A 24,499-nucleotide genomic window follows, 5' to 3' on the forward strand; every position below is an offset into this window, starting at 1 on the left:
CGTGTGATAGATAAGTGTTAAAAAAATAAATGTTTTACCATACCGAATCTTATTCTACATAGGTTCTTTTACTTATTAAATTTTTAATCTTGACTGAACCTTAGCTCACAAGAGTACTATACAAATACAAACATATTTAAACTAAAGTTAATTTTCTTTTGATCCAATTTTTAAAGCAAACTTCTGATCATCCGCAGGTAGATTATTGAGTGTACAATTTTTTTTTCGCATGCACATTACCTGATAAGGTTGTTCAAAAACATATTGACGAAACATTTTTGAGCAAATTTTTGCTCAAAAACCTTCCAGAAGACAGCGGACAAAATGTGCTGTCCGTTAAAATATTTTCAAGAAAACAACGTGATTCACAAGTCGTTTTACCCTACTTCTCGAAGTTCGTATGCTGTCCCATTTAAATTTAAATTTTTACTTTTATATTTCGAATAAAGAATAATGCGTGTATAACTCCACTTGTTTCCTCCACCATCCTCGTTTATAAAATTAGAGGTAGAGTAGTTTTGGATATTTTTTCTTTAATTGTATAATTTAGAACGCATACTTTCGTTGGGGTGTCATTTAATAGATATGATAAGCAGGAAACCGTTAATCTCCACTTTTTTAATCACTTACAAGGTATGAGGATATTGCCGACAAACGAAAGGAATATATATATATATATTATTTATTTTTTAGATCTTATATCAATCAACCAGACGTATTCAGCTTTACGCACTTTGATCGAATTAATCCGGTTGTATCATGTTTTTAATTTTCATTTATATCACGTCAAAGGAACCGAGCTTTCAACGGGTAATAATGAAAGCTCGAGTTTTTCAGCCTTAACTCATTCAACTTCTTTCTTCTTCAAGTATTAGTTTGTATTGTTTTGTTGATCTTTTGACCATTTTTGAAATTATCTGTAAAGTTGGCTGATTGGCATTACCGTGTTACTCTTTTCCGCGAATATTGGGTAGTCATCAAGTATTTTATTTTTTCAATTATTCCGAATTATGTATCTAGTATTACGCTTTATTTTGTTTTTCCTGAAATTTTATTGCACTGTTATTGCAGGCTGTCTTGTTCGGGAACATGGTTAAAACTATTTTGATGGATTGGAACAAATTTTTAACTATTTAACTACTAGTATTTAGAATTTGGTCAAATTCTGGCAACAATTCAATAAACGTGGCAATATGATTTCCTAATTTGTCGATTAATAATAAGACGTTTATGTTAACATTAGAAACAAGTGTTGCAAAAAATCTAAAAGCATCTGATATCTTTCTTTATAAAAGGAATAAAAACCCCCGGCTGACTTAAAAAGTTTGCGACCCAAATTACGCAATTAGAATTATCATAAACTACTTAGGTTATTGCGAGCTAAAGATACGTCCTTTCTGTTTTATCGTCGCTGCAGTTCAAAATATTCAAACAAAAAGTTAATGAGCTCGTACTAGGTATCTCTGCAGCCGTATAAACTCTAGACAAACATTTTATATCGTCAAAAAATTTATTTTCAGAAATATCTACATCAATAAACCAGTTTAATTTTTCAACAATGACCAAGTCCTTACCATCCGTGGGAAGCGATGCCTCCGTAGGAAAGGACCTTTCCTCCGTAGATCGGAGCTGACTGAGCCAGGATGCTCTTGCCATACACTGGCTCTGCGATCAAGGATTTCGACTGATAGATTGGTTCAGCGTACACGTTCTTGGTGTAGCTTGGCTCAGATACAATGGTCTTGGCGTAGACTGGCTCAGCAATGATGGTCTTGCCATAAGACGGCTCAGCGATGATGGTTTTACCATAAGTCGGCTCAGCGATGATGGTTTTACCATAAGTCGGCTCAGCAAAGAAGGTCTTGCCATAAGACGGCTCACCAAGGAAGGTCTTGCCAATTGGAGCATAAAACAGCTGCTTCGGGGCGTATTCGAAGTTCTTCACATATGCTGGGGCCTGATAGAGGGACTGGGGAGCATTGTAGGATACTGGAAGAGCTTCCGTAAGCGCCAGAGGCTTGCTGACCACAACCGAGGGAGCGTGATACAGCTGAGGCTCCTGAATGATCGTCTTGCTCACAACTGGAGCCACATTCTTATGGATGGTGGAGTAACTCAAGGATGAGCCGTAAGAATGATCGGTTGGGATGTATCCAGCGCTGGCACAGGCAATAGATGCCATGAGTAGGACAAACTAGAAGGGATTAAGAGAATCAGGTTGATTAGATGGGAAGTTTTTTACCCTTCGCAAATTGATTAAACTCACCTTGAACGCCATTATTGATGGAAGTTAGATTCGCAGTGAGGTGCGTTGAAGAGGACTGTTCGGTGAATGATGTCGTTATGTTCAGTTGTTTCGGATTTTATAGGAGGCGACGATTGGCAAAAATTTAGCGAACAGAGGATGTGGTAGGGGAATGAAATAGACACCTTCAAATTCGTGACAGTAGCTTTTCGTTATTCGTTGATCTATTTCAACATTATTTGTACATTTGTTTGATGTACTATTAAGATGGTGTCGTTATATGTTTCTTATGATTGACATAAGTCATAAATTCGGAGCTTGAGCCTATTGGATTTCGACTTACTAAAAGTGTGTCGTTCCAACCAGTATTGCTTCTATATGCAGGTCAGTCTCTAATAATATTTGGTGTTGTATTCCCATGAACCATTAAGCATTGAAAATAAAAACTAACGATGTCTACTTACTAAAATAAATCATCAAAATCTGGAGAAATGAAAATCTTTCCTAAGATTACTGACCCCAAACTCGTTGTAAATGCTTAAGCTGGTTCTAATTTAAGTTAATTATCTAGCACAACTTCCAACAAAATTACTTGTGAACAACACTAAAGCCAGATTACCGAAATAGGAACCACACAAAAAGAAGTAAAATAGACTTTTATTGATCAATTCCTCTCTCACATCCTCTATTCGCCAAATTTTCGCCAATGTTTGCCGCCTATATAAACCGAAACAGCTGATCGTATTGACATCATTCACCGAACAGTCCTCATCAAAGCACCTCACTGCGAATCTAATACCCATCAATAATGGCGTTCAAGGTGAGTTTAATCAATTTGTCGAAGCGTAAAAAACTCCCCATCTAATCAACCTGATTCTCTTAATCCCTTCTAGTTTGTCCTACTCGTGGCATCTATTACCTGTGCCAGCGCTGGATACATCCCGACCGATCATTCTTACGGCTCATCCTTGAGTTACTCCACCATCCATAAGAATGTGGCTCCAGTTGTGAGCAAGACGATCATCCAAGAGCCTCAGCTGTATCACGCTCCCTCGGTTGTGGTCAGCAAGCCTCTGGCGCTTACGGAAGCTCTTCCAGTATCCTACAATGCTCCCCAGTCCCTCTATCAGGCCCCAGAATATGTGAAGAACTTCGAATACGCCCCGAAGCAGCTGTCTTATGCTCCAATTGGCAAGACCTTCCTTGGTGAGCCGTCTTATGGCAAGACCATCATTGCTGAGCCGTCTTATAGCAAGACCATCATTGCTGAGCCGTCTTATGGTAAAACCATCATCGCTGAGCCGTCTTATGGCAAGACCATCATTGCTGAGCCGACTTATGGTAAAACCATCATCGCTGAGCCGACTTATGGTAAAACCATCATTGCTGAGCCGTCTTATGGCAAGACCATTATTGCTGAGCCAGCCTACGCCAAGACCATTGTATCTGAGCCAAGCTACACCAAGAACGTGTACGCTGAGCCAATCTATCAGTCGAAAACTTTGATCGCAGAGCCAGTGTATGGCAAGAGCATCCTGGCTCAGTCAGCTCCGATCTACGGAGGAAAGGTCTTTTCCTACGCACCGAACGTCGCTTATGGGGGTATCGCTTCGCACGGATGGTAGAGACTAGTTCGTTGATAAAAATTATACCGGAGTAAAGATGGCAACAATGTGATATAGTAAGAAATAAAATGTTATCACTCAAACAAGTACTATTCCCTGAGTGTTCTATCGAGTAGTTCTCATCTCATCTGCGTACAATATTTTTTTAAACAAAATCTTCATTCCAATGGTGCTCTCAAGCTGTTGAAGCTGCGCGATCAATTTTTAATTAATAAGAACTTTTTCAATATATTTGGCTAATTGATAAGCTTTTAGGATGGTTTAGAAAAACTTCGATCTTTAAAAGCCTCAACAACAAAACCAGAAAAAGCGGAATAAAAACTCAAGCGTAAGAGTAATATTGATTGTTTTGCCAATCGAATCCATACCAACAAAACAATATTTAATGGAATCTAAAAGTAGAAGAAAAATTAAAAGTATTTGGTAGCTTGAGTATTGCAAAGTTTTAGTACTGTGCCAAAATTTTGAGAAAAAACTTTGTCATATCGAACAGTTTTTAGTTTGTTATAGATTTCTGACAATCACATACAAGGCAAATGAGATATTTAATAAAATATAGCTTGCTAAGTTTTTTCATAATCGTTGTTTTGAATAGGAAAGTTGTTTCATAATAGAAGAGCAACAACAATTAAAATTTTTGAAATTAATTATACACCACAAAATGAGTTAATATCAATTTAAGACTTAACTTTTTTTAATAAAAACAGTCAATTGAAATTGAAAATTTCAATACAAGAAAGGATAGGCTCCAGTTTGTTAACCCATAAAAAACTATCCTTGGCTTAGCACAAGCCGTAAGTAGAATCTTTTTTGCAAAATTAACTAGCAATAAAAAATGTATTTTACAGAAACCATTATACACGCCAGGGTTTAATGTGTAAGAACACAAGTAAGAAACTGAGTATGCAGCACTCATCCGCCCTTTTTCAAGCATTTGCTGTAGAAGAAACGATGCCAAGGACCATACATAAACAGAAGGAAAGCCTTCCATAAAGTGGTTTGAAGTATCCACGATCAATGATGGTGCCTTGTGATCGGATTGAAAACATTTTCCATTTTTATTGCTCTCATTTCAGTCAAAACCCAAAGCCAAGCCTATAGGGTGAATACATTTACGGCCCTTTTAAGTTGGGCAAAGTATCGATTAGTCGAGCCGTTAAAGAGAATTGGAATAAATTCCCAGGTCACCCTGCAATCAGTGCTGGAGTGAATACGTTTTCAATTAAAACACCTGCAGGTGCAGACACACACTACACCCAAATGGAAAATCTGCAGTTGGTCTAAAAACTGCCCGAAAACCCACCAAATGTTCAATCTCTACTTCCATCCCCCCGCCAAGGCGGGTGTATGATTGATCCGATGGACATCACAACCGTTCCGAGTGCGAATGCGCGGCAGCTTAATCTTAATTGAAGCGGAGATACAACTGTGCTAACTTGGGACAGATTTGACACTGAATAACATTTACCAGACCATGTGAGCCGCGCCAGTCGAGACGCTATCTGGTGCAATCACCCGGACGCACGAACGAACGGCGTTCGAGTGCCACAAAGCCAAGGCAGTGCAGTGGAAAAAGCAAGGAAATGACTATATAATACACCATCCGCCGTCGAACCGCAAAGAAACCGCCAAAAGTTCAAGGTTTCCAGCCCCAGTGTGCTGGTGCGCCCGCCCAAGACAGCCCTGTCATTGGCCAGTGTCCACCCTTGGTGGCCTTAGGGGACGGTACGAAACGAATTGCTTACAAACTTGAGACAAGCGTAAGCAAAAGAAAACATCGAAGCTGGGTTCAAAAAATCGCACGCACTACTTACAACAACAAAAAGTGTGTTATATTTTCCCTTTTCTTCTCTTTTCGTCGCGCTCCACTTTTTGTTTGTTGCTTCAATTACGTAATATTGGACTTGGCAGAAATTGAATTTCCTCTAGCAGTGCAAATTGTTGCAACTTAATTGTCCACCGGCGACGACGAACGTCGGAGCGTTAGCACATTGATTTTTCTTCTAACGAAGGTTTCTCGCCTAACGCCGGAAGTTTCCGTTGAAGTCTTTCATACAGCGCTGTCCATTTGTTGTTGGAAATGGTTCATTTTGGATGATCCAAACGTTGCCTTTCCTGATTTTATTTGCCAATTGGTAGCAATTGAAGCGTTAAACGCTTTCGATTGTTGGGTTTTCCTCAATCGAATGCCTTAGCTTTTGTGATATAAAAGGATGATACTGCAAACTGCTGAAGCACCAAATCGAAGCTAGAACCATCGGCAGTAACATCCGACCCGAACGATTCTACAACCATGGCTTTTAAGGTAAATAATTTCCTGTTCTAAGAAACAAAATGTTTGTTGAAACAATTCAAGAATTTTATGCCATACTTCAGCTCATCGCTATCTTCGCTGCGTTTGCCTGCGTCAGTGCCAACTACGTTCCCGTCGGTCTAAATCTTCCTTACGCGGACTACGGTACGACAGTCGTTGCTTCGGCTCTCCCGTACCTTTCCAACTATGGCGGGTACAACCATGTACCTCAGGTTGTCCTGCAAAACGCTTATCAGCAGGAGTCCGTCCCTGTTATCGGTAATTACGTAGAGCCCCATTTAGTTCCGGCAACCGGTGTGGTACCAGCTGGCAAGACTACAGTCACGAAAACGTTCGTCTCAACACCAACGTACGTCACGAGCCACGTATCGGAGCGAGTGCATACAGATGTGCGCCTGCACCACGGCAACTATGGTCATGGCAAGAGCGTTGTGACCGACGTCCCTTCCGTACCGTACCCAGTGAACTATGCCGCACCAGTTCCGCATGGAGTTCAGTATGGTTGGTAAAAACTATGCAGCTTACGAAATTGTTTTTCTGATAACTGGTTTGATCAATGAACTTCTTCTTTTAAAATGTTCTCAAATGTATGGCAAGAATCAGAAGCTTCAATAAACAGTGCACTTCCAAATGATAGTCGTAATTAATTGTAAAGGCCCTACTCATTCTCTTGTAAAATATACCTGTTTCCTGTCTTAACTACCCTTTTGTAATGAACAAGACTTTGCAATGTTTTGCTAATCAGAAATTTTCAATCACCAGATTAAAATTTCTGAACGTACAAATCGAAATGAATTTTTATCCAGCACATTACAGTGAAGGGGTATATTCAATAATCTTAATGATTGGACGCGTTCAAATCGAAATTGTATCAATTCATAGCATGTTTTCTTTATGTGTTCATTCGAAGGTATTTTAGAATAATGCTTTATAATTTTCAATAGAGTGGACTATGAAGCTGGAATAAACTAAAATGAAAAACTTCGTAACACTAACTAGATTTGAAATACCATCAAATAGGTCTTTTTGCAGCTCCTACCAGTTTTTATGAAAATAAAAAAAAATTACATACTGTTGCAGTCCAATTGCATCAGCTTTCAAATCGCAAAACAACTAACAGATAGCTGATTTTTCTGTAAAACTGTCTTAGTGCCAAAGCAAAGACAAACCGTCCATATTCCAGATTAATTTCACTTGGACTCATTGATACTTTATCGATACTTCCACAGGTGCTGCACATCTTTTGGAAACAATTCAGAGCAATGGTTGTAGGTAAATAAACCACCTGGTAGTAGGTCTTATGAAGAATATCATGCAACCGACAAACCACATGAATTTTTAAGTTAATCTTCATCTTCAGTTAATAATAAATGAACTTATTTTAACCTACTACTACGGATCTGTTCCTCTTTCAATGGTTTTTGAGTTGTTTCTTTTGTTCTGCATTTTGATTTTTGCTCTGCGAATCGCTTCTTGAACTTCGACTATAAGATTCGCCCTTATGTCGGGATCATATTGTCTCAACGATTCATTAAGGTATCTGCCGTAATCTACGCCCTGCCGCTGTTGATGTAACAATTGAGTGACATCCTCCACGGCTTTCAAGCTTTTCAATAGGGGTATTTTACTTGCTGCTGGGCTGCTCTCTGAACTTGTGGTACTATAAGCTGTGTCTGCCGTTGTAGCAGGGCTATCGATTTGCTCATCCTGTTCCGCATTTTGTACTGAATATGTATCATCACACGAATGATCACATTGTACTGATACATCCGGCAACTGCAAAGAGGAAAGCAAAATAAAAATTTTAATACAATATTGAGAGTAATAGTATAGCATTGAACAACCTGCTATGAAAAACAATCGAATAGTACTGAAAATAAGCTATAGAACTTACAATGCTTTTTCCCTTTGTGTACGTAGATAGTCAGTCCTCTAGTTCAGGGGAGGGGAGGGTCTCAGTTGGGATTTGAACCCACGCCGTCGAGGTGATGAGGCTCCGGCGCTCGTGGGCCGATTTTCGAATCGCCGCTACAGCTCGGCTGTCGCTGACTCCCAACCCGCGGTAAATAGAGGTGTTGTGCCTAACGATCTTGAGATTCATGCATGATTCTTTTATCTAAGATTCATTCAGATTGATTCATGAATCTTTTGGAATTCGAATATTAAAACATAGATGAATCCTTCCAACCTTGCAAGGTGATAATGATCAATCTTCATGAATCATTCACAAATCTTCATGATTCTTTCAATGCTGTGGATTAAGCGAGTAAAAAAGAGGTTCCTCTCCTCCTGTTCTTTACTTTCATCGTTAACAAATCAAAGAGTTATTAAAATTCACCAAACTGATTACCCAACTATAATGGCTCCGGATATAAAATCCTACAGCTTAGTTTGATAATGTGTATTCCACGCTTGTGTCTCTTTCGTTTCTTGTACCGTCGGAACATTTCTCGATCACCAGATGTAATCAACGATTGATCCATGATACTTGCTTGGATGATTCAAGGGTCAATTAAACTTTTATAACATTTTGTATAATTTGCTTTTTTCGTGTCATAATTGTGCCGGAATGATTGATGTCTACCGTTCCGTGTCTACAAAATTGATCATCATTTGTGAATTTAATCATTACGAATATAATAATATTTTTACCTTTTACAAAACAAATGCCCACTCTGAAGCATCTCATAATAGAAAATTTATTGTATATCATTTCGTAAAGCTAATTACAATATGCACAAGTTCTGCCAATGTCATATTCTAATTAACATAAGAGATTTTATGATTTAAATTGAGTTTTTCTCAAACATTTAATTATCCGTCGGCCGAGGAAATAATTTAATTCGCCTAATAACCAGGGGTTTTCTTGAGTTTATCCGAATTGGGTCGTCCTCCTTATCACCCGGTTCCGGTTCTTTGTTAGCAGCGATTGGCACATCTTCGATAGCTTCTTGCATGTTGACTTCTGTTTTAGTTGGTTGTGCAAAGTCGTCTGGTAAAGGAGGTAACTCTACTGGCGCCTCAACAGAGCTGGAAGGTGTGCACAAGTCGGACGTGTTATGTTTGCTACCGACCAGCGGTGTCGTCGCAGGTGCTTCTTCGCTTTCACACAACTTTTCCAGCGTTTGACAACAGCCATTATCTAAATCTTCGATCCGCTTTTCGCACGAATTGAGCATTAGCTTCGCCAGTTGCAGACGTACACTGGTCAATTCCTTGGCCTTCCATAAATGGTCATCTTCTGCAATGCGGTGTTTTGTCAGGCAATCCATTAACTGGGCTCGGAGATCGTTTATTGTCTCCATGTTGTAGTTTACTAGCGTTTCAACCCAGGACTGGCTGTTTTTGGCGAGGTGGTGCTCTAGATAATTGTTTCGATCGGTTACCTTTTTTATCTGTAACATAAGCCGACCGTTCAACGCATCAACAGCTCGCTCGTGTTCCTTTTCGGCGTCAGCAACTGCACCTATGCACTGGTTCAGCTTGGTGGTCAGCTCGATCTGCATGTTGCGGAGCTCTCGAAAACGCGTCGGACAGTTTTGATGCTCCGCCTTCAGGGAATAGTAACGCACCTTTAGGTCATTTATGATGGATATAAGCTTTTTGCGCTGATCAGCGACTTCTGCAAACAGTGAGTTGCCTTTTTTCTTCGCCTCTGGGTTGGAGCGTAGTTCTTCAAGCTCTGCCGCCAGCGAGGCACTATGGCTTTGGGCAGCTTCGAGGAGGTCTTGCATTTCCTCCAAATTATGTCTGGTACTCTCATAGTTGGATTGTAGTGCTTCACATCGCTCCTTCTGGCTTGCCAAATCTTTCGAGAGCAGCGAGTTTTCCTGAACCACATTGGCAAGCTTCGCTTCCGTCTCTAGCAGCTCCTCGTTCATTTTCTCAATGAGTTCGAAATGTTCAGAGTTTGAATCATTACTCGGACACACAACCACTGGCGTCTCTATTCTGGGTGCTGCTGTACATTGCTTCAGTTGTTCCGCTAACGATTGGATACATTTTTGCATTTCATACTTATCTTCCTGAAGCTTCACGATTTCGGAACAGGCACCACTCAGCTTCGCCTCAATTTGTTTTTTTTCTTTGAGCAATTTTTCATAATCGTATGTCGTCGTCTCCAGCTCATTTGTCAAATCGCAGTTGGTCTTCTCCACAACCTCCAGTTTAAGCGACAAAACATGCGATTCCTGGCGAAGTTCATTATACTTTTTCGTCAGCTCCTTGTGGGTTTCTGCTAGGCCGCATTGGTCACCAGAGACTTCGAGATCGGACGACATCGTATTATGCACCGAACCACCGGGATCTAAAACTGAATTCCAAACAAATAAAAAATAGCCGTTACTGCTCAACCGTCGTGATTTGATACACTGGACAATGAAAGAAACTTTTGAATTTCTTATTACATTGACTGGAATGGGAGGATGATAAAGAGGAAGAGAGTGGATCTGTTCAACTCAATGGACGAATATTTCGGCAGAGATGTATAATAGATTTATATACCTTTTGGTTTGAAATGTTTTTAGATGTTTTTAATAATGTTGTACATCCCCAATTGTGTGCGACATTTTACCAACATACGCTAGAATTTTAAATTCGCAACCATATTTAAATACTCCACATTGTAACACTATTTAAGGAAAACACCTCTCTTTACTAGTTCTTGGATACGGTTAGGAAAAATTAAATCTAACATGTTGTAATCAACAATAAAACCGTTCGGCATAGCTTACCTTCAGCGTTAAACTTTTTTGAACTCCCTCGATATTCTTCGTACAATGCCGATGATTCTAACCGTCTATTGTGTGTGATTTTCGGCTTTGCAAGCTGTTGTTATCATAATACGTAAGCCTGCTAGCTTAATAGCTCAGTGTAATATTTCTAGAATACACAGCGCGTCCAGCAGACGACGCGCATGCTGATTTGTTTACAAAACTAAATACAGTCAATGCTCTCTTTACTGCAAACTATCGGTCAACCATTGCAGCTTAATTTTCAGGTTGGATAGTTTTCACCCAGATGAATGTAATGCAGGAGGTGCGCACCTAAGTTGGGGATGTACCGCTAGGCAGCTCGAAATATCGTCCTAAAATGGTGCCACGCACGTAAAAACGTTCTACTTGTTTGTATGGGGTGAAACAAATATAGAACGTTATCGAGCAATCCTGCTAGGGGATTTCGAGCAATTCGTCCTAAAAAACGTTCTACGTGACGCAAACATCCAGCAGTTTTGTATGGTGAGTAGGACGAAGTAGAACGACTGCTCGAAAAACGTCCTACTTTTGTTTCATCCCCATACAAAAAAGTAGAACGTTTGTTCGCGCGTCGGACGTTCTTAAGACGATATTTCGAGCTGCCTAGCGTGATCTTCCTACTTTTAAAGCAATCGTTCTACTTAGGCTGGTGTCAGCGCTTTACCAAGTCAGGTTTTGACAGGCGAAAATGTATGAGCTTTGACAGCTACAAGCTGTCACACGATTTTATCGTACGATAAAATCAAAATCGTTTGATTTTATCGGATGGTCGCATCCGATTTTATCTATCAATAAAGTTGGATTTTATGAACACGGAATCGTGGCTTTCATTTAGGAAAAATAAAAACACATCATTTAACATCATTTAATCTTCTCAGAATTTGAAAAATTACAGAAAAATTGGCGGACCTGACGTCCGTACAAGTAGGTGAACGCACTTTTGAAGTCGTCCAAAATTTCACCTATCTTGGGTCAAAGGTCAGCACCGACAATAACATTGATGATGAAATTCGCACTAGGGTGTTGGCTGCCAACCGGTCATATTACAGTCTGAGAAATCTCTTCCACTCACGATAGCTGTCAAGACAGTCGAAGCTGGGACTATACCGGACATGTATAGTACCAGTGCTCACATACACCTCCGAGATATGGACTCTGTCCAAATCTAACGAAACCCTCTTAGCCGTGTTCGAGAGGAAGATGCTCAGGAAGATTTTTCGCCCCTCCTGATCGATGTACAGTTGATATCCGACTTACGCGGATAATGGGGACCATAGAAATCCGCGTATCTCGAATATTGCTTGACACATAGCTTATACTAGGAGTTAATAGATCGAGTTCTTGTGTACATGTATCATAGAATATTCATAATTTTACTTTGTCCATTAGTATGAATGCAATGCAAGCGTATTCCAACAACATACATTGCAATAAGCGAAATAAAAAGCGTAAGTTTTGCCAATGTGTAATTTACATTTTTATTCGTGTGTTTGTACATTTCAGGTGTTTACATCGACGTTATAAACCCAATCTACTGTCAAATTTTGAAAACCGTGTATCTCCGAATCCGCGTATGTCGAGTACCGCGTATGTCGGATATCTACTGTATCGTTTGGATGACTGCGATTCCGCTGTCAATAATCCGGTTGTACACACAGCTGTCACGTTGAGATAATGATCCCACCTTTCACGCTGTAGTCATCTTGGTTCACTCAACGCTAGCAGTGGGTTGACTGAAAGTGGTACGTGCAGTGTTCACAGAGCAAAAAATGAATGATTTTAGTAAAAGTTTCCTAAAAAATGCAGTGAATGTGCAAGAAAACTAACAAGTGATTGTTCTTTTAACGGATCTATGAGGCCTACTTCCATTTATGTGAATCGATGTTGTTTTGTTCATTTGTGCTGCACTATTCAAGGTATGCTGTGAAAATAAATTCTTTTTTTTTTGTGTTGTTTGGGGTTATTGCAATGTGGATACATTATCATAAGTCTTTATATTCATCAAATCCGGTTTTGTAAGAAGCTTTTAAGTTCAGTTTGTCGTTAAAATTGCGAGAAAATAGTGATGTTCGCCTTATTTGTTGGAGCTACACCGGGTGCTAAAGCGTCGCCATATTGTTTTCAATGTTTGAAGTTTTCCGATTAGCTGGATGTGTGCGTGTAGTCGTGTTTTATCGTTCGTTTAAGTTATGGATGATTTACTTCTTAATCTTTGAACAATGGAATTCATACACTTGTTCTAAATGTATGTTAAACAACAATTAGAAAACTAAAAAATATTCTAAAATTACCAGCCGAAGTGCCTCCTATTGTAAATGTTTGTTGCAACATGTCAAAAATTCACGCTGTACAACCTGAAATTGTACGTATCTTGATGCAGGTGCTACTCAAGGTGGCTATAGCAATGGTGGTACCAAATTATTAACACTAGAATGCAAATAGCGGACAGTGTGACCGATTGTTGAGTTGATAAGAATTAAAATACTACCGTATTTGCTTCATATGAGCTAGCGGAATGATGTGCTTTAGAAACCTAAAACTCCAAAATATAGTCGATAAATCTATTATAAACCGTTTAGAGATTTAAAAAATCTTCAAAAATGACGGTGTCAAAAAGAGTGGGAAAAACATCGCTAAAAATCATTCGGTCAAGATTTCAAAGCAATGTATTCTACTCTTTAACAACCAATCAAATTGACGATTTACACGACGGCTCTATTTAGTTATGTAGCTCTACAACCACTGCACGGTCTTGGCTTGACGAATATCTCTATATCGTTCTGACGCATCTTTTGTTCTGTCAATTCGCATACCGTTTTTTCTTGCACTCTTTCTTTCCCGTCTCGGGGAATAAAACACAAATCTTACTTATTATACTTATCTAATGTACTGAAGATCACTTAAACGAAGTCTATTGGCAGATTAATATTTCTGAATTTTTAAGAATAACTTCCTCCAATACGCCAATGAAAGAATCATGGAGACTCATGAAGGAGCCATGAAAGATTTATGAAGATTCATGAAGGTTTCGAAAGATTCATATGCGTTTGAAAATTCCTTTCCCAAAAGATTCATGAATCGTTTTGAATGAATCTTAGGTGAAGATTCATATGCATGAATGCACGTTTGTGATAATACTAATACACTTAAGTTCGGTTTAGTTATGCGTTTTATTCGAAAGTACTATGAATTTAAGTGAATCATTGGGGCCTTGCCATCCGTTGAGTTATTTTACAAATAAATAAATAGCAAAAAACATAAATTATTAAAAGAACCATTTTTGATAAAACTCAGTTTTCAATCATATCGATCAATTTCACATTAAAATGAAAAATTGAACTATTTGCTAACATCTCACTTGTTCTTTAAATTGTTCCGGAGTTTGTTACTCCAACGTTAGAGCATTAATTTATGACTTTTGCAAATACTGAAATACCCATTTTAATCACTTGTATCAGAAATAAAATCTGTAGTGCAAAGTACAGTGAGGCTCTGAAATGTATTGTGTTATATTATCGTATACAATCGTATATTATTGATCTTCACTAAAGTTTCAAACAAGAAACATAACTTACATAGATAATTGCCTTGATGAAACAAAATTTTAAAATTCTAGAGTCTGATTTCATAATTCGTTTGAAACGTTTGCCAATCCCAGCTTCTAAATATAAACAATAACTTATTTTTTTATTTTGAATGTCAGTGTTTTGGCGCTTTTCTTGGTATAGTTACCGTTTACTCCAGCTTTTCAAGACATGATCTTACCTCGTGGGTTTAAGATTACTACTCAATAATTTGTGAACTAGTGTGGGTCTTTCAAATAGAAAGAAAACATTTTTAAATCCTCAATATCAACCGAATTTTTCGTACGTTCGTACGACAAACTAATGATAGTATGCATTTTAATTGTGCGATGTACGGTCAATTAGTCACTTATTTAAAGCGCTTGATGGTGTTGTACTAGTATATGGATAATTTTATTTTTATATTCAAATATCTGGACACACTCCCTGTGACGGAGGACCTCATTTGTTGTAGGCCTTCTTCAGCACATTCATCCTTAAAGACACCTTCAATTTTCGTTTTTCAAGACACAAGATGTAATGAATGCCGATGGTGGGGCCACTATATCACATTCCTTCTTATGTGAGCTTATGCGTACTCCGATCTGTCTTCTTGGTCGTCTTCGATCATGTTTTGTTCAGGTTTGCGTTTTGCTCCATCCAGTCTCACTTCCCTTTTTCACTGGTTCTTTATTTTAAGAACAAACTACGGACGAATAAGAACAAAGCTGAGATGATAAAAAACATAAAAAATATAATACAAGAACTACAGTCGAATCTCAAGTCCAGCGAGTCCGTCCTCTTCGTAACCACCCCACTCTTCCAACGTGCCCGTAAATCGCGTCCATCGATGGAACAGGTTTTCCGATCAACATTCACCCATCATCATCATCATCATCATCATCAGCAGCACCTTCTCTCTTTCTTTCTCCATGGTTTAAGAAGACCATTCACCGTGCAGTCAGCCGAAAGCATAAGTTTAACGTTTGGACTGGCCATGCAAGACCTCGCGTCTTGCCCTTTTTCTTTATCATACTCCTCTGGTAGGACGCGGTTGCTAGGTTACTTGATAAGTACGGTGGCTGCTGCTGCTGCTACCAGATCCGAGTAAGCTCCGCTAATCTGCCTTGAACCGATATTTGGTTTCAGGTGTGGCGATCAGTTTTTGAACTTCGAATTTGTGCCTCGTGTCCGCGAGTGAACGGAAGATGATGCGCATAAAGAATGAAAGGAAAGACGGTTGACATCTTGAATGCGTGCTACTCCCCGTTTTGGTCTCGCAGCGGTTAGGATTAACAAATGAATGATTTAGCTTAGTAAATACAGCAAAAGAGTAATATTATATTTAATATGATTTTATCAAACCTACGAATATGATAATATAGCAATAACTGTAAGTACTATGCTTGTTCTTTAATGAAACTTTGAAATTAGCACCATATTATAAACTGAAAATTGTTGGCAATTTCAAAATTTTTTAAAATTTTCATTTTTGAACGCGGGCATTTTGTGTTTGAAATTTGTTTTTGCTTTTGACATTTAATAAAACATATCAAACCAAAAGTCCATAGAAACTTTATATCCGATAATGTTACGAAAAATACCACTTAACGTCGTGTATATTAACAACTGAGACAAATAGTTTCTAAAAAATAGCATTGTATCGTTCTTCGTTTGCTTTTTAAAACCAGTTGTACTGGTTCTTTTAGGGGGTGTTCTACTGCAACACTAAGAAAGTATCTGCACCTTGAATTTCGTCATAGAAATGAGAGAAAAGAAAAGAACGAAAACAAAAGTGGTACTGTCTTAGTCTAACCCATGCGCATCAAAAACAGGGTAACATAGAACCGATAGACGGTGACCGTTTTCGCCCTCCGTAGGGTTGTCTTCCACGTTTTTTTTATCGATAGAGAGAGACATCGATATGTGAAAAAAATAGCAACACAATCGAAGGGTGCCAACGCGTAAATAGCGTTTTTTTTTTTGTAGCTAGCTTCGCATCAGATAGGACGACTCATCTCCACACATCCACGAATCAAATAAGTTCGCTTTGTATTCGTGTCGACTCCTGTTCGTACATTTGCAAGTGCGCATGTGTTGGGAGTCTTTATATTTTTGATCTGGAAAACTAGATAGAAAAAAGGTACACCAATTTCAATGAAGTAGCTGAGGCAAGAGATGCGATGCACTGTAAATATTGGACGTCCTTTCTCGCTTCTCTTCACGCCAGCCCTCATTTTCTCTCCAATGTGTTCTTGATGTTCGTGTGCCGTATTTGATTTTGGCTACAGTACCGGTGGTATGATGGTGGTAGTGGTTGTTTGCGCGTTTTCGCTTCGTCGCTGATCGTTTGCCACGCGTGAACAGTCGCGCGGTTACACACAGTTCCTCACCGCAGCGCGTTGGCCTTCGAAACATTCGTACTATGGGAAACCCCGATCAGAAGTCCGAAATTTCATCTACCTGGGTATTACAGCTAGGACTACATTACTAGTTTTGCGATTTTATATTCAGCTCACAGTTGTCACCTTACTTTTGCATTGCAACGTACAAGACTACCAATAAAACAAGATTAAACTTTTAGCAAATTGAAATATTTTGTTTGCATTAAAATATCAATACCTTTTTTATAATAATTCTCGCTTTGGATTCACAATACGGCACGTAAACATGTAGGCGTGAGAGTTTGGTATAGATCATGCAGCGATAACTTATTGTGGTAACGTAGAGTAGCATCTTACCATGCATTTCAATTCATAATTTTTTACTAAAAATTCTCAAATGCAAATCAGAATAAAACCTGATTCCTTTATATTTTTGACAATCCCTTTTGAATATTATTCAATACATGTTTTTTAATTGTATCATCGTCACATAAGTGGAATTTGATGCTAATTTGCTACAATCTGTCAGTGTCAAATCAAAACGCTAAGCACATGAGCGCTGGGCTCGCCACCTTGACGTGGGCTCGAATCCCAACCAAGACGACCCCCCCCACCCCACCCCCTTCTTTCTTGTCGAGATATTGAAATGTGTGAAAAGCGCGGACAAATCATCATCAGTAAGAACTCTCTGCTGTGGGTTCTTACACACTTACACGACGTCCAGACTACAGCGCGACGTCGCCTGACAGGCGCTGAACTCGATATAAATAAAATAAATAATATAAAAACCTAACGCGATGTCGCACAAATCTCGAACACCAGTGCCCACCAAAAAAAACACCTTTGGTCGGATACGAGGTGTAAATGTCACCAAAGGCTACCAAAAATACACCTTTGGTAGGTTGGGTATGTACCTCATATACACAAAAGCCTACCAAAAATACACTTGGAAAGGTGTTATTTTTTGGTAGACGCGTACACCTTTGGTAGGAAAGTGCAGCACGGTTCTCTTTGGGTAACTATTACAGTGGTGAAATGTACTGTTCAGCGATGAAGTCAAGCTCGGAAAGACCATGGTCAACTGGGGAAAGCTTACTTCGACGAAAATAGACGAAGGATGCATGGTCAATGTAATCCCAATATTGTAGTAGTTTTAAATTAAACTAAAACGCTTTATGTAAAACATTACTTCAAAACATTTCAAGTTAGCAAAGTTAGGCACTATGAATTGTGCTAATAAATTGAAAGATTTTTAATTACCTTACGTTATGTTGTTGTATTTTTGCCCAAATCTTATAATGTGGAGAAGTTTCATAAAATCTATGATTTAGTTATAGCTATTATAATATTAATAGAATCAAAGCCCAAGTCTGAATTATTGAACAGTCATTTTCATCAACTCTATTTTTGGGCACTTCTTATACGAAAATTTCGCATAGTGTGCCCCCTTCATGATACGCCACTGTCGATATGAAATATTGGACACTACCACATTCATAAATTTGCCATCGAATGTACGGCTGGTGTACTCTGGTACGTTACGGTGTGCAGCAAGCGGTATTGATAAATGAGGACAATAGTTGTTGGAAAATAGGTGAGTGGCGGGCGTTATATACGACAAAAATTCAACAAGAAAAATTATCGACACTAGAACAGGAGAGTTGCAGGGGGCTGAAACTAAATGTTTCCGAGGTACAATTAGGTAACTTTTTAAAACCATGTAAGCCCGAGATTTCTATTGGTTTGAGTTAGTTTTCGTTAAGATGCATTGTTGGTATTTTATATTAAAATATCTTAAATATTCTATGAATCAAAACATTGCATGCTTGTAGCAACAACTACCTTTTGGAAGATAACATCTTAAACTTTGAACACAATACACAAAAGAAAAAATATTTTGAATAGTTTTTTAGGCATGGAAAATACAAAATATGTGTTAAAAATCTCTTTGGATATTTGTCAACAGTCAACATTTGTAGTCGATTTAATGATGAACTGTACTTGTTTATGTGTAATCGTTCATTGGAGTATTTTGACGAAATCTTTGCCCACGGTGCCAGGTGAGCGATTAAAAAAATCTGAACCCTGCTAGCCGCTTGAGATAAGATTTTTCTTAGATTCTTCTTGAAATTCACTCTGGATTAATAGACATACCGTTTAGTGTACTTGCAAATTCTGTTGCCGATTGCTTGCATATTTGTGTTCTTGCACGCAATAGCCACGATCCCCGATCAGTCCCGGGGGTCTCATCAGAGACAGTATCCTTCAAACATTGCTCGTCTCCTTCGTTTTTTATGTACATTTTTTTTTCCCATCCACATCCACCCCCTCATCCGGTCGTGGGACCAGCATTCTTCTGTTTGCTTCCGTTTTGTCTTCGGCTTCTCTAACTCTCCCCGAAAGTCCGCCCTCGTTGACGCACGGGGAGAACACGTCAACGCCTTGAATACCGTCTACCTACCAGCGAGTGACCAAGGCCTTATTCCACGCGCAACCGTCTCCGGGTCTCCGGGAACTGTTTACCCGCGACAGAGGCTAGGAAATGGACCAGACGCAAATCTCCATTGCGCGTCTTCGCCGTGGCGAAGCGGAACGCCGCGACGAAGTTTGCCAAACGGAGCAAAAAGAATGACCCTCAAACGAAAAGAAACTTTGCCCCCTCCCTCCCTATTACACCCACGACCTTCAATCTTCCCCAAGACCACCTCCATCATTTCCTGGTCGTCCTGGATGTGCAAAGTTACGTTTCTTACATGTTTTGTCAAAGCAACTGAGTATCACGTTCTGTAAAGTAACAATTGTGTTTTTAAAAGTTGGTTTTGTTTATTTTGTTGTTTAATTTATAATGTGTATCGGTATTTTCTTTATTTGTTAAAATTATTCAAGAGTTTTAGAAAATTATCGCATTAACTTTAACCGAAATATTTCCAGATTCAAGTACTAATTATTTTTTTTGGCATTTTTGAAATCGAATAAACTAAAACGTAAAATAGGTAGTGTAATCAAATTCTTCTTGCATTTGCTGGAAATGTGTATCAAATGCATCTGAAGAAAATCAGCTCGCTGGTTGCTAGGGGTTTCTAGTACGTTTTATGTCCCTCACTCCATGATTATTTTTTATACCTTTGCGGTGGTATTAGTGTCATTTGGTGTGTTGTGTGCGTGTGCAGCGTACCTTTTGTTTGTGTAGTACTTCTTTTTGAGCTTTTTTTTTCTTTCGCAGCTCACTCCTCTCCGTGTCAGCCTGGTATCTGGTGTTTTTTTCTTTCGTTTCGTTCCTTATGTACATAGATGGGTGTACTAAATACTCTTATTGGGCATATAAGAACGCGTTATGACGCATACTATTGAAGAAATATGAAAGTGTTTTTTTTTTCCTTGCTATATTTCTCCTCTTGTGTTTGATCGTTTTTTTCACAAAACACAAAATTTTCTCGGCTGTAAGTCTAGTCGATAGTATGATGTATTTCCTTCCATGATCGTTAATAATTTATCTACTTGCAAAGAATGGGCAGGTAGAAAATCTTACACTATCCACGAAATGCAGCAGAGGAACCGAATGTTCAAAAAATGGTCCAATAATCTGAGGGTACGGGAAAAAAAAGTACCTACTCCTCATAAAACGTAGCCACCGCTCGCATATTGGGGGTGGTTGGGATACTATAGGTGAACAAACAGCAAAATGTCAATGTGGTCGTGCACATCTCGAGGTAAAAAATCATGCAAAGGCCTTGCGGACACAAGAAAGGAAGGGCAGAAGATGACCCACCGGGGGCTTATGTACATATTTTCATTTTGTGCACAATGAAAATGCGTGCAATGCTGTCCTATGTAGTTCTGTTTTATTTTTATTTTTATTTTTACTCTAATTTTTACTGAACCGGTGCCCCCACCCGGGTGCCCAAACAAAATTCACGCGCAAATTTGAGTATTGAAAGTCTTCAAAAATTGACCATTCGCTGTAACATGTCAATATTGACTGGCTGGGGGATAACCTGGCTAGTTTAAACAGGCCATGAAATAGAATGTGTCTTAAATGCTTACAATGTAGTTCACCTGTATGGTTGTCTACAAGCTACGAGTTGTGTATCAACATGAATAGCTCGTATTAATCGGGAAAACTTTTGCTTCCTTTCAATTTGAAAATTGTAAAAAACTATTTAAATATTTCCACACTCTTATCTCAACCGACTACAGCAATCTACAATATGCCTTCAAAAATTTGCAAAAATATTCCTCAATGAACAAAACCAACGTTTACTTAATAGTTTCGTGCCATGTGAGAAGTTTGTTAGATTATTGTTTCGTCAGGTTGAACTAAAAGCAAACGTTTAGTCTTTTATTATTTTTATACATTGTTCCGTTTATGATTTGTCTCCTTTTATCTTTAAGCTATATTTAAGTGTACTAAGGTTTAATATCAGTTTAATAGTAACTTTGTTAAATTTGGTTATTATTCCTCTTGAAACTATTTGCCCAACTCCTAACATATTCCAGCGCTATCAGCACATCCGACGTTGTTTCTAGTGTTCTACTGAGCAAGCCATGTTAAAGTATGCACATTTGGTGTGTTGGATCTGGTATTGTTGCTCTTTTCATCTTTTAAAATTTTTTGTGATCGACAAATCTTGTCTCTTTCGTTCCTGCCTACTACGATGCTTTTTGGTCTTGCTTCGTTGCACCCGCCGCGTACTCTTGGCGTTTGCCGGCTGCACCAGAACGCTCGAGCGTATCTAGAAATGCATGTGTGTGTATGTGGTTTTCAGAGTATGCGTGTTTATATGGCAATCAGGTACGCTGGTGGAAAGATGTGTTTATATATTCATGTTGTCTCTTTACCTCACATCCATCTGCTTGTTAAGGGACACCGTCATCTATCCCTTTGCCATCGCAGCGAATATTATGTTGTGTTGCACCGGGGTTTTCTCACTCCTTCCTGTTGGTGTGAATTGTTTAAAAAAAAATGAAAAAAAAAGAATAATAAACAGACACAATCATGCAACTAACCGTTCAGCTGCGAGATGGTGTGCTGTGAAATTGTTTGCAAGTGTGTGTGAGTTTGCTCCAACTGGGAAGAATGAGGGAAAAAGGAGATTTTTTTCCATTACTCTCTCTCTCTCTCTCTCTCTCTCTCTCTCTCTCTCTCTCTCTCTCTCTCGCTATCCTGCTCTAGTATATCTTTGTGATGTTGCTGCCGCTTGGCCTCGTTCGCCACAGACACACTTACACACATTTTTTTCTGCACTCCTTCTCTCTGCTGTAGTTTCGTATAGATAAGCATCACTGTCTCCGCTTCCCCCTCCTGGTCTTAACGGAGTTTCGTCTTTTATTTGGTAAAAAAAAAACTTTGCTTCTTTTTCTCTTGCGTGCGGTGGTTTTCCGTACTAAAGATTTTTCGATCGCAGATCTGGGATTTTGGGGTGAGTTCTGGTTGATTTCTGGCGTTTATGTACACTCGTCCCTATTTATATGCCGAGAGCGTTATGTGCTTCATACCGGTGAGCGAATGCAAACGTCAAAATGCGATGCAAACTTTGATAGTTCTCTTTCTCGCTCACTCCTCTCCACGAAAACTCATAACGCGACGGCCTAGAGAAGAAAGAGAGCTACCAATAGTCAATTGCAAAGAAGGAAAATGCGATCCGGTGAAGATGTTCGGGGATAAACCTTAGATAGCTTGAAGTGTTTTTCGTTGTGTATGAGTCTAATGATAGTTTAAACTATAGAGAATTACACGTACACACAAACCCAGACACAGGTGGTATACCACATTCGTTTTTTGTAGGTTTAACATGTGTTTGGTCAAGTGTGGGAGGAACGTTCACAATTCCTGACGCAGCTGTCATTACAGGTTGTTGCCAATAGGAAATATTGTCAATGGGAAACACATCATTAAACAGTTTGATCGAATAACGTAAAGAATTTGATTTGGTAAGAGAAAGAATAGAAAAAATCGAAATTGATCATGAGTGTGTGCGTTTCAGGAAAAAGAAAATGAATACAATTGTCAAGAAAGGGGGAAAAGCAAACGTCAGAAATAGTGAAAAAAAATCATTGCGTACATGAAGAGCAGCATAACACGCACACTTTGGCCACTTACAGTTTCAAAAGTAGAAAAAGAAATCGGAAACATCAACCCGAGAGAAAGAGAGAGAGCATATTTCACGCACACTTGATTTCGTTTGCTCTCTTTCAAAATAATCTTCGCTGACAGTTTCCGCTGCGACAGCAAGAGAAACAATGGAACATTGTAAAAAAATGAGCACAACCTAAGGTACACAACTATGCTCACATCAGTTAGAGGGAGAAAGAGTCCACCTCTCTGTTTGCTTTTGATTCCATTCCTTTTCACTCAAATGGTACAATACTTGTCGCAGCATTCCCAGCAAGAACAGCAACGCTTGATGCGAGCATGTTTTGATCGCCGGTCTTTCGATGCACATTAGTATAAGTGTTTTTCCCACCGCGCAAGTCGCCACGTACACATTCGCACTCCAGCGGTGGTGTTGGTGCACGGAATCGGCAGCGACTTACGAAAACGCGTTTGACAGCGGTGATCAGAAGTATTTGGTCGTCCAGTCCGAGTAGCGTGGGGCGAATGTGCAGTAGCGTCAGTCAGCGTGAGCGAGTGTGGTTATAGTTGCCGTTTGTGAACGGCGCTTCGTACGTCAATCGCTACAATTTTTGTGCGGTGGGATTGGATTGTGAAAAAGAAAATAATTTCGTCGGTACCTGCAACGTGAGTCGAACAAGGGTAAACTTTATTACGGTAGTGTTTTTTCACGTGCATTCTTACGAAAACGGCCCAAGTAAGGTGGTGTGGAAATAGATACCGGCTTATTTGTGTGTACAGTATGTGGTGATCGTAAATCCTGATTTCGATTCTTACTTTTAGGATTGTAAACATCTTATCAAGTATTCCGAGCATGTGTAGAGACCTGTTAATAAAGTTGTGATAGTAGAAGCTCTTTGGCGGGATCATCATCAGTTACTGAACATTCTATTAGTTTAGCAAGTGCTGGTTTTATGAAAAAACACTGAAGAGAAACGATTTATGTTTCATTTATTGTTTTTTCATTCGTAAAGTGGTGATCATAACTTAAACGACGTACGAAGGTATTGATTATTTGTGATAGCAACACATTTAACGACGTAGCCAATGACTCAATCGTTGGTTGAAATTGGTGCTTTCATATAAAAATAAAAATATATTTTCTTTTCGCTGTCAGCACTCATCGTTGACTTTTATATTTTGTCGCTAGAAAGGAGAATTTTTTATTCTTATATGGCACATTGACATTCGATCAGTGTTTATCAATGTTTCAGCTCTAACGCAGCATCCGCGAACATTTTATTTTCCAAAACAAACCTACCGGAAACCTAGCAGCTCTTCCTAGCTGTTAAAAACCATTTTCCAACGCCTGCTGCTGCTGCTGCTTTTCGCATTTTATTTGTAGTGTACGTAAAAGACGGCTCTGAGCTATTCCTTCCCGCTCGCACAGCGAGCAATCGCGTTATGCGAGCACCTCGACGTGAAGAGAGACGTTCGATTTTGATATCTGCTGCTGGGGATGCCTTTGATTGTGTGTGTGTGTTTGTCAGCACAGCATACCT

At 39.1% G+C, this 24,499-nt stretch overlaps 6 protein-coding genes across 14 annotated transcripts in view; 3 read left to right on the forward strand and 3 right to left on the reverse strand.

Annotated features, from left to right (window-relative positions):
• LOC131259837 (glucose-6-phosphate 1-dehydrogenase) overlaps window positions 1-24,499 on the reverse strand; it is a 285,104-nt gene that overhangs the window by 95,989 nt on the left and 164,616 nt on the right. The window lies entirely within an intron of this gene.
• Window positions 1-24,499, forward strand: part of LOC131259831 (serendipity locus protein alpha-like) — a 162,050-nt gene that overhangs the window by 66,933 nt on the left and 70,618 nt on the right. The window lies entirely within an intron of this gene.
• On the reverse strand, window positions 1,571-2,278 carry LOC131265212 (adhesive plaque matrix protein-like). Its single transcript, XM_058267477.1, has 2 exons — window positions 2,267-2,278; window positions 1,571-2,194 (listed from the first exon to the last, which is right to left on the reverse strand). The coding sequence occupies exons 1-2, from the start codon at window positions 2,276-2,278 to the stop codon at window positions 1,571-1,573; spliced, it is 636 nt and encodes a 211-aa protein (XP_058123460.1).
• Window positions 3,054-3,870, forward strand: LOC131265223 (adhesive plaque matrix protein-like). Its single transcript, XM_058267488.1, has 3 exons — window positions 3,054-3,065; window positions 3,139-3,434; window positions 3,555-3,870. Exons 1-3 carry the CDS (start codon window positions 3,054-3,056, stop codon window positions 3,868-3,870), a joined length of 624 nt encoding a protein of 207 aa, XP_058123471.1.
• On the reverse strand, window positions 8,861-10,494 carry LOC131259840 (protein Spindly). Its single transcript, XM_058261437.1, has one exon. It carries the CDS (start codon window positions 10,462-10,464, stop codon window positions 8,995-8,997), a length of 1,470 nt encoding a protein of 489 aa, XP_058117420.1. The 5' UTR covers window positions 10,465-10,494; the 3' UTR covers window positions 8,861-8,994.
• LOC131259842 (single-stranded DNA-binding protein 3) overlaps window positions 12,655-24,499 on the forward strand; it is a 41,708-nt gene continuing 29,863 nt past the window's right edge. For 7 of the 9 annotated variants that reach the window (XM_058261446.1, XM_058261439.1, XM_058261442.1 and 4 more), the window contains exon 1: window positions 12,655-12,854. The gene's annotated coding sequence lies outside the window, so the exon portion shown is untranslated. Of the gene's footprint in view, window positions 12,855-23,534; window positions 23,640-24,499 lie in introns of those variants that run through there. The other 2 variants (XM_058261441.1, XM_058261440.1) reach the window with 2 other exon arrangements.

This window comes from Anopheles coustani, chromosome 3 (genome assembly GCF_943734705.1).
Source record: "Anopheles coustani chromosome 3, idAnoCousDA_361_x.2, whole genome shotgun sequence".
Classification (NCBI taxonomy): Eukaryota; Metazoa; Arthropoda; class Insecta; order Diptera; family Culicidae; genus Anopheles; species Anopheles coustani.

What these genes read in the sequence shown, in the direction of transcription:
- LOC131259840 (XM_058261437.1), bottom strand. Translation starts at nt 10,464, where the DNA reads ATGTCGTCCGATCTCGAAGTCTCTGGTGACCAATGCGGCCTAGCAGAA.
- LOC131265223 (XM_058267488.1), top strand. An exon ending in CAGCTGTCTTATGCTCCAAT is followed by an intron (nt 3,435 to 3,554) that starts TGGCAAGACCTT and finishes TGAGCCGTCTTA; the next exon opens with TGGCAAGACCATCATTGCTG.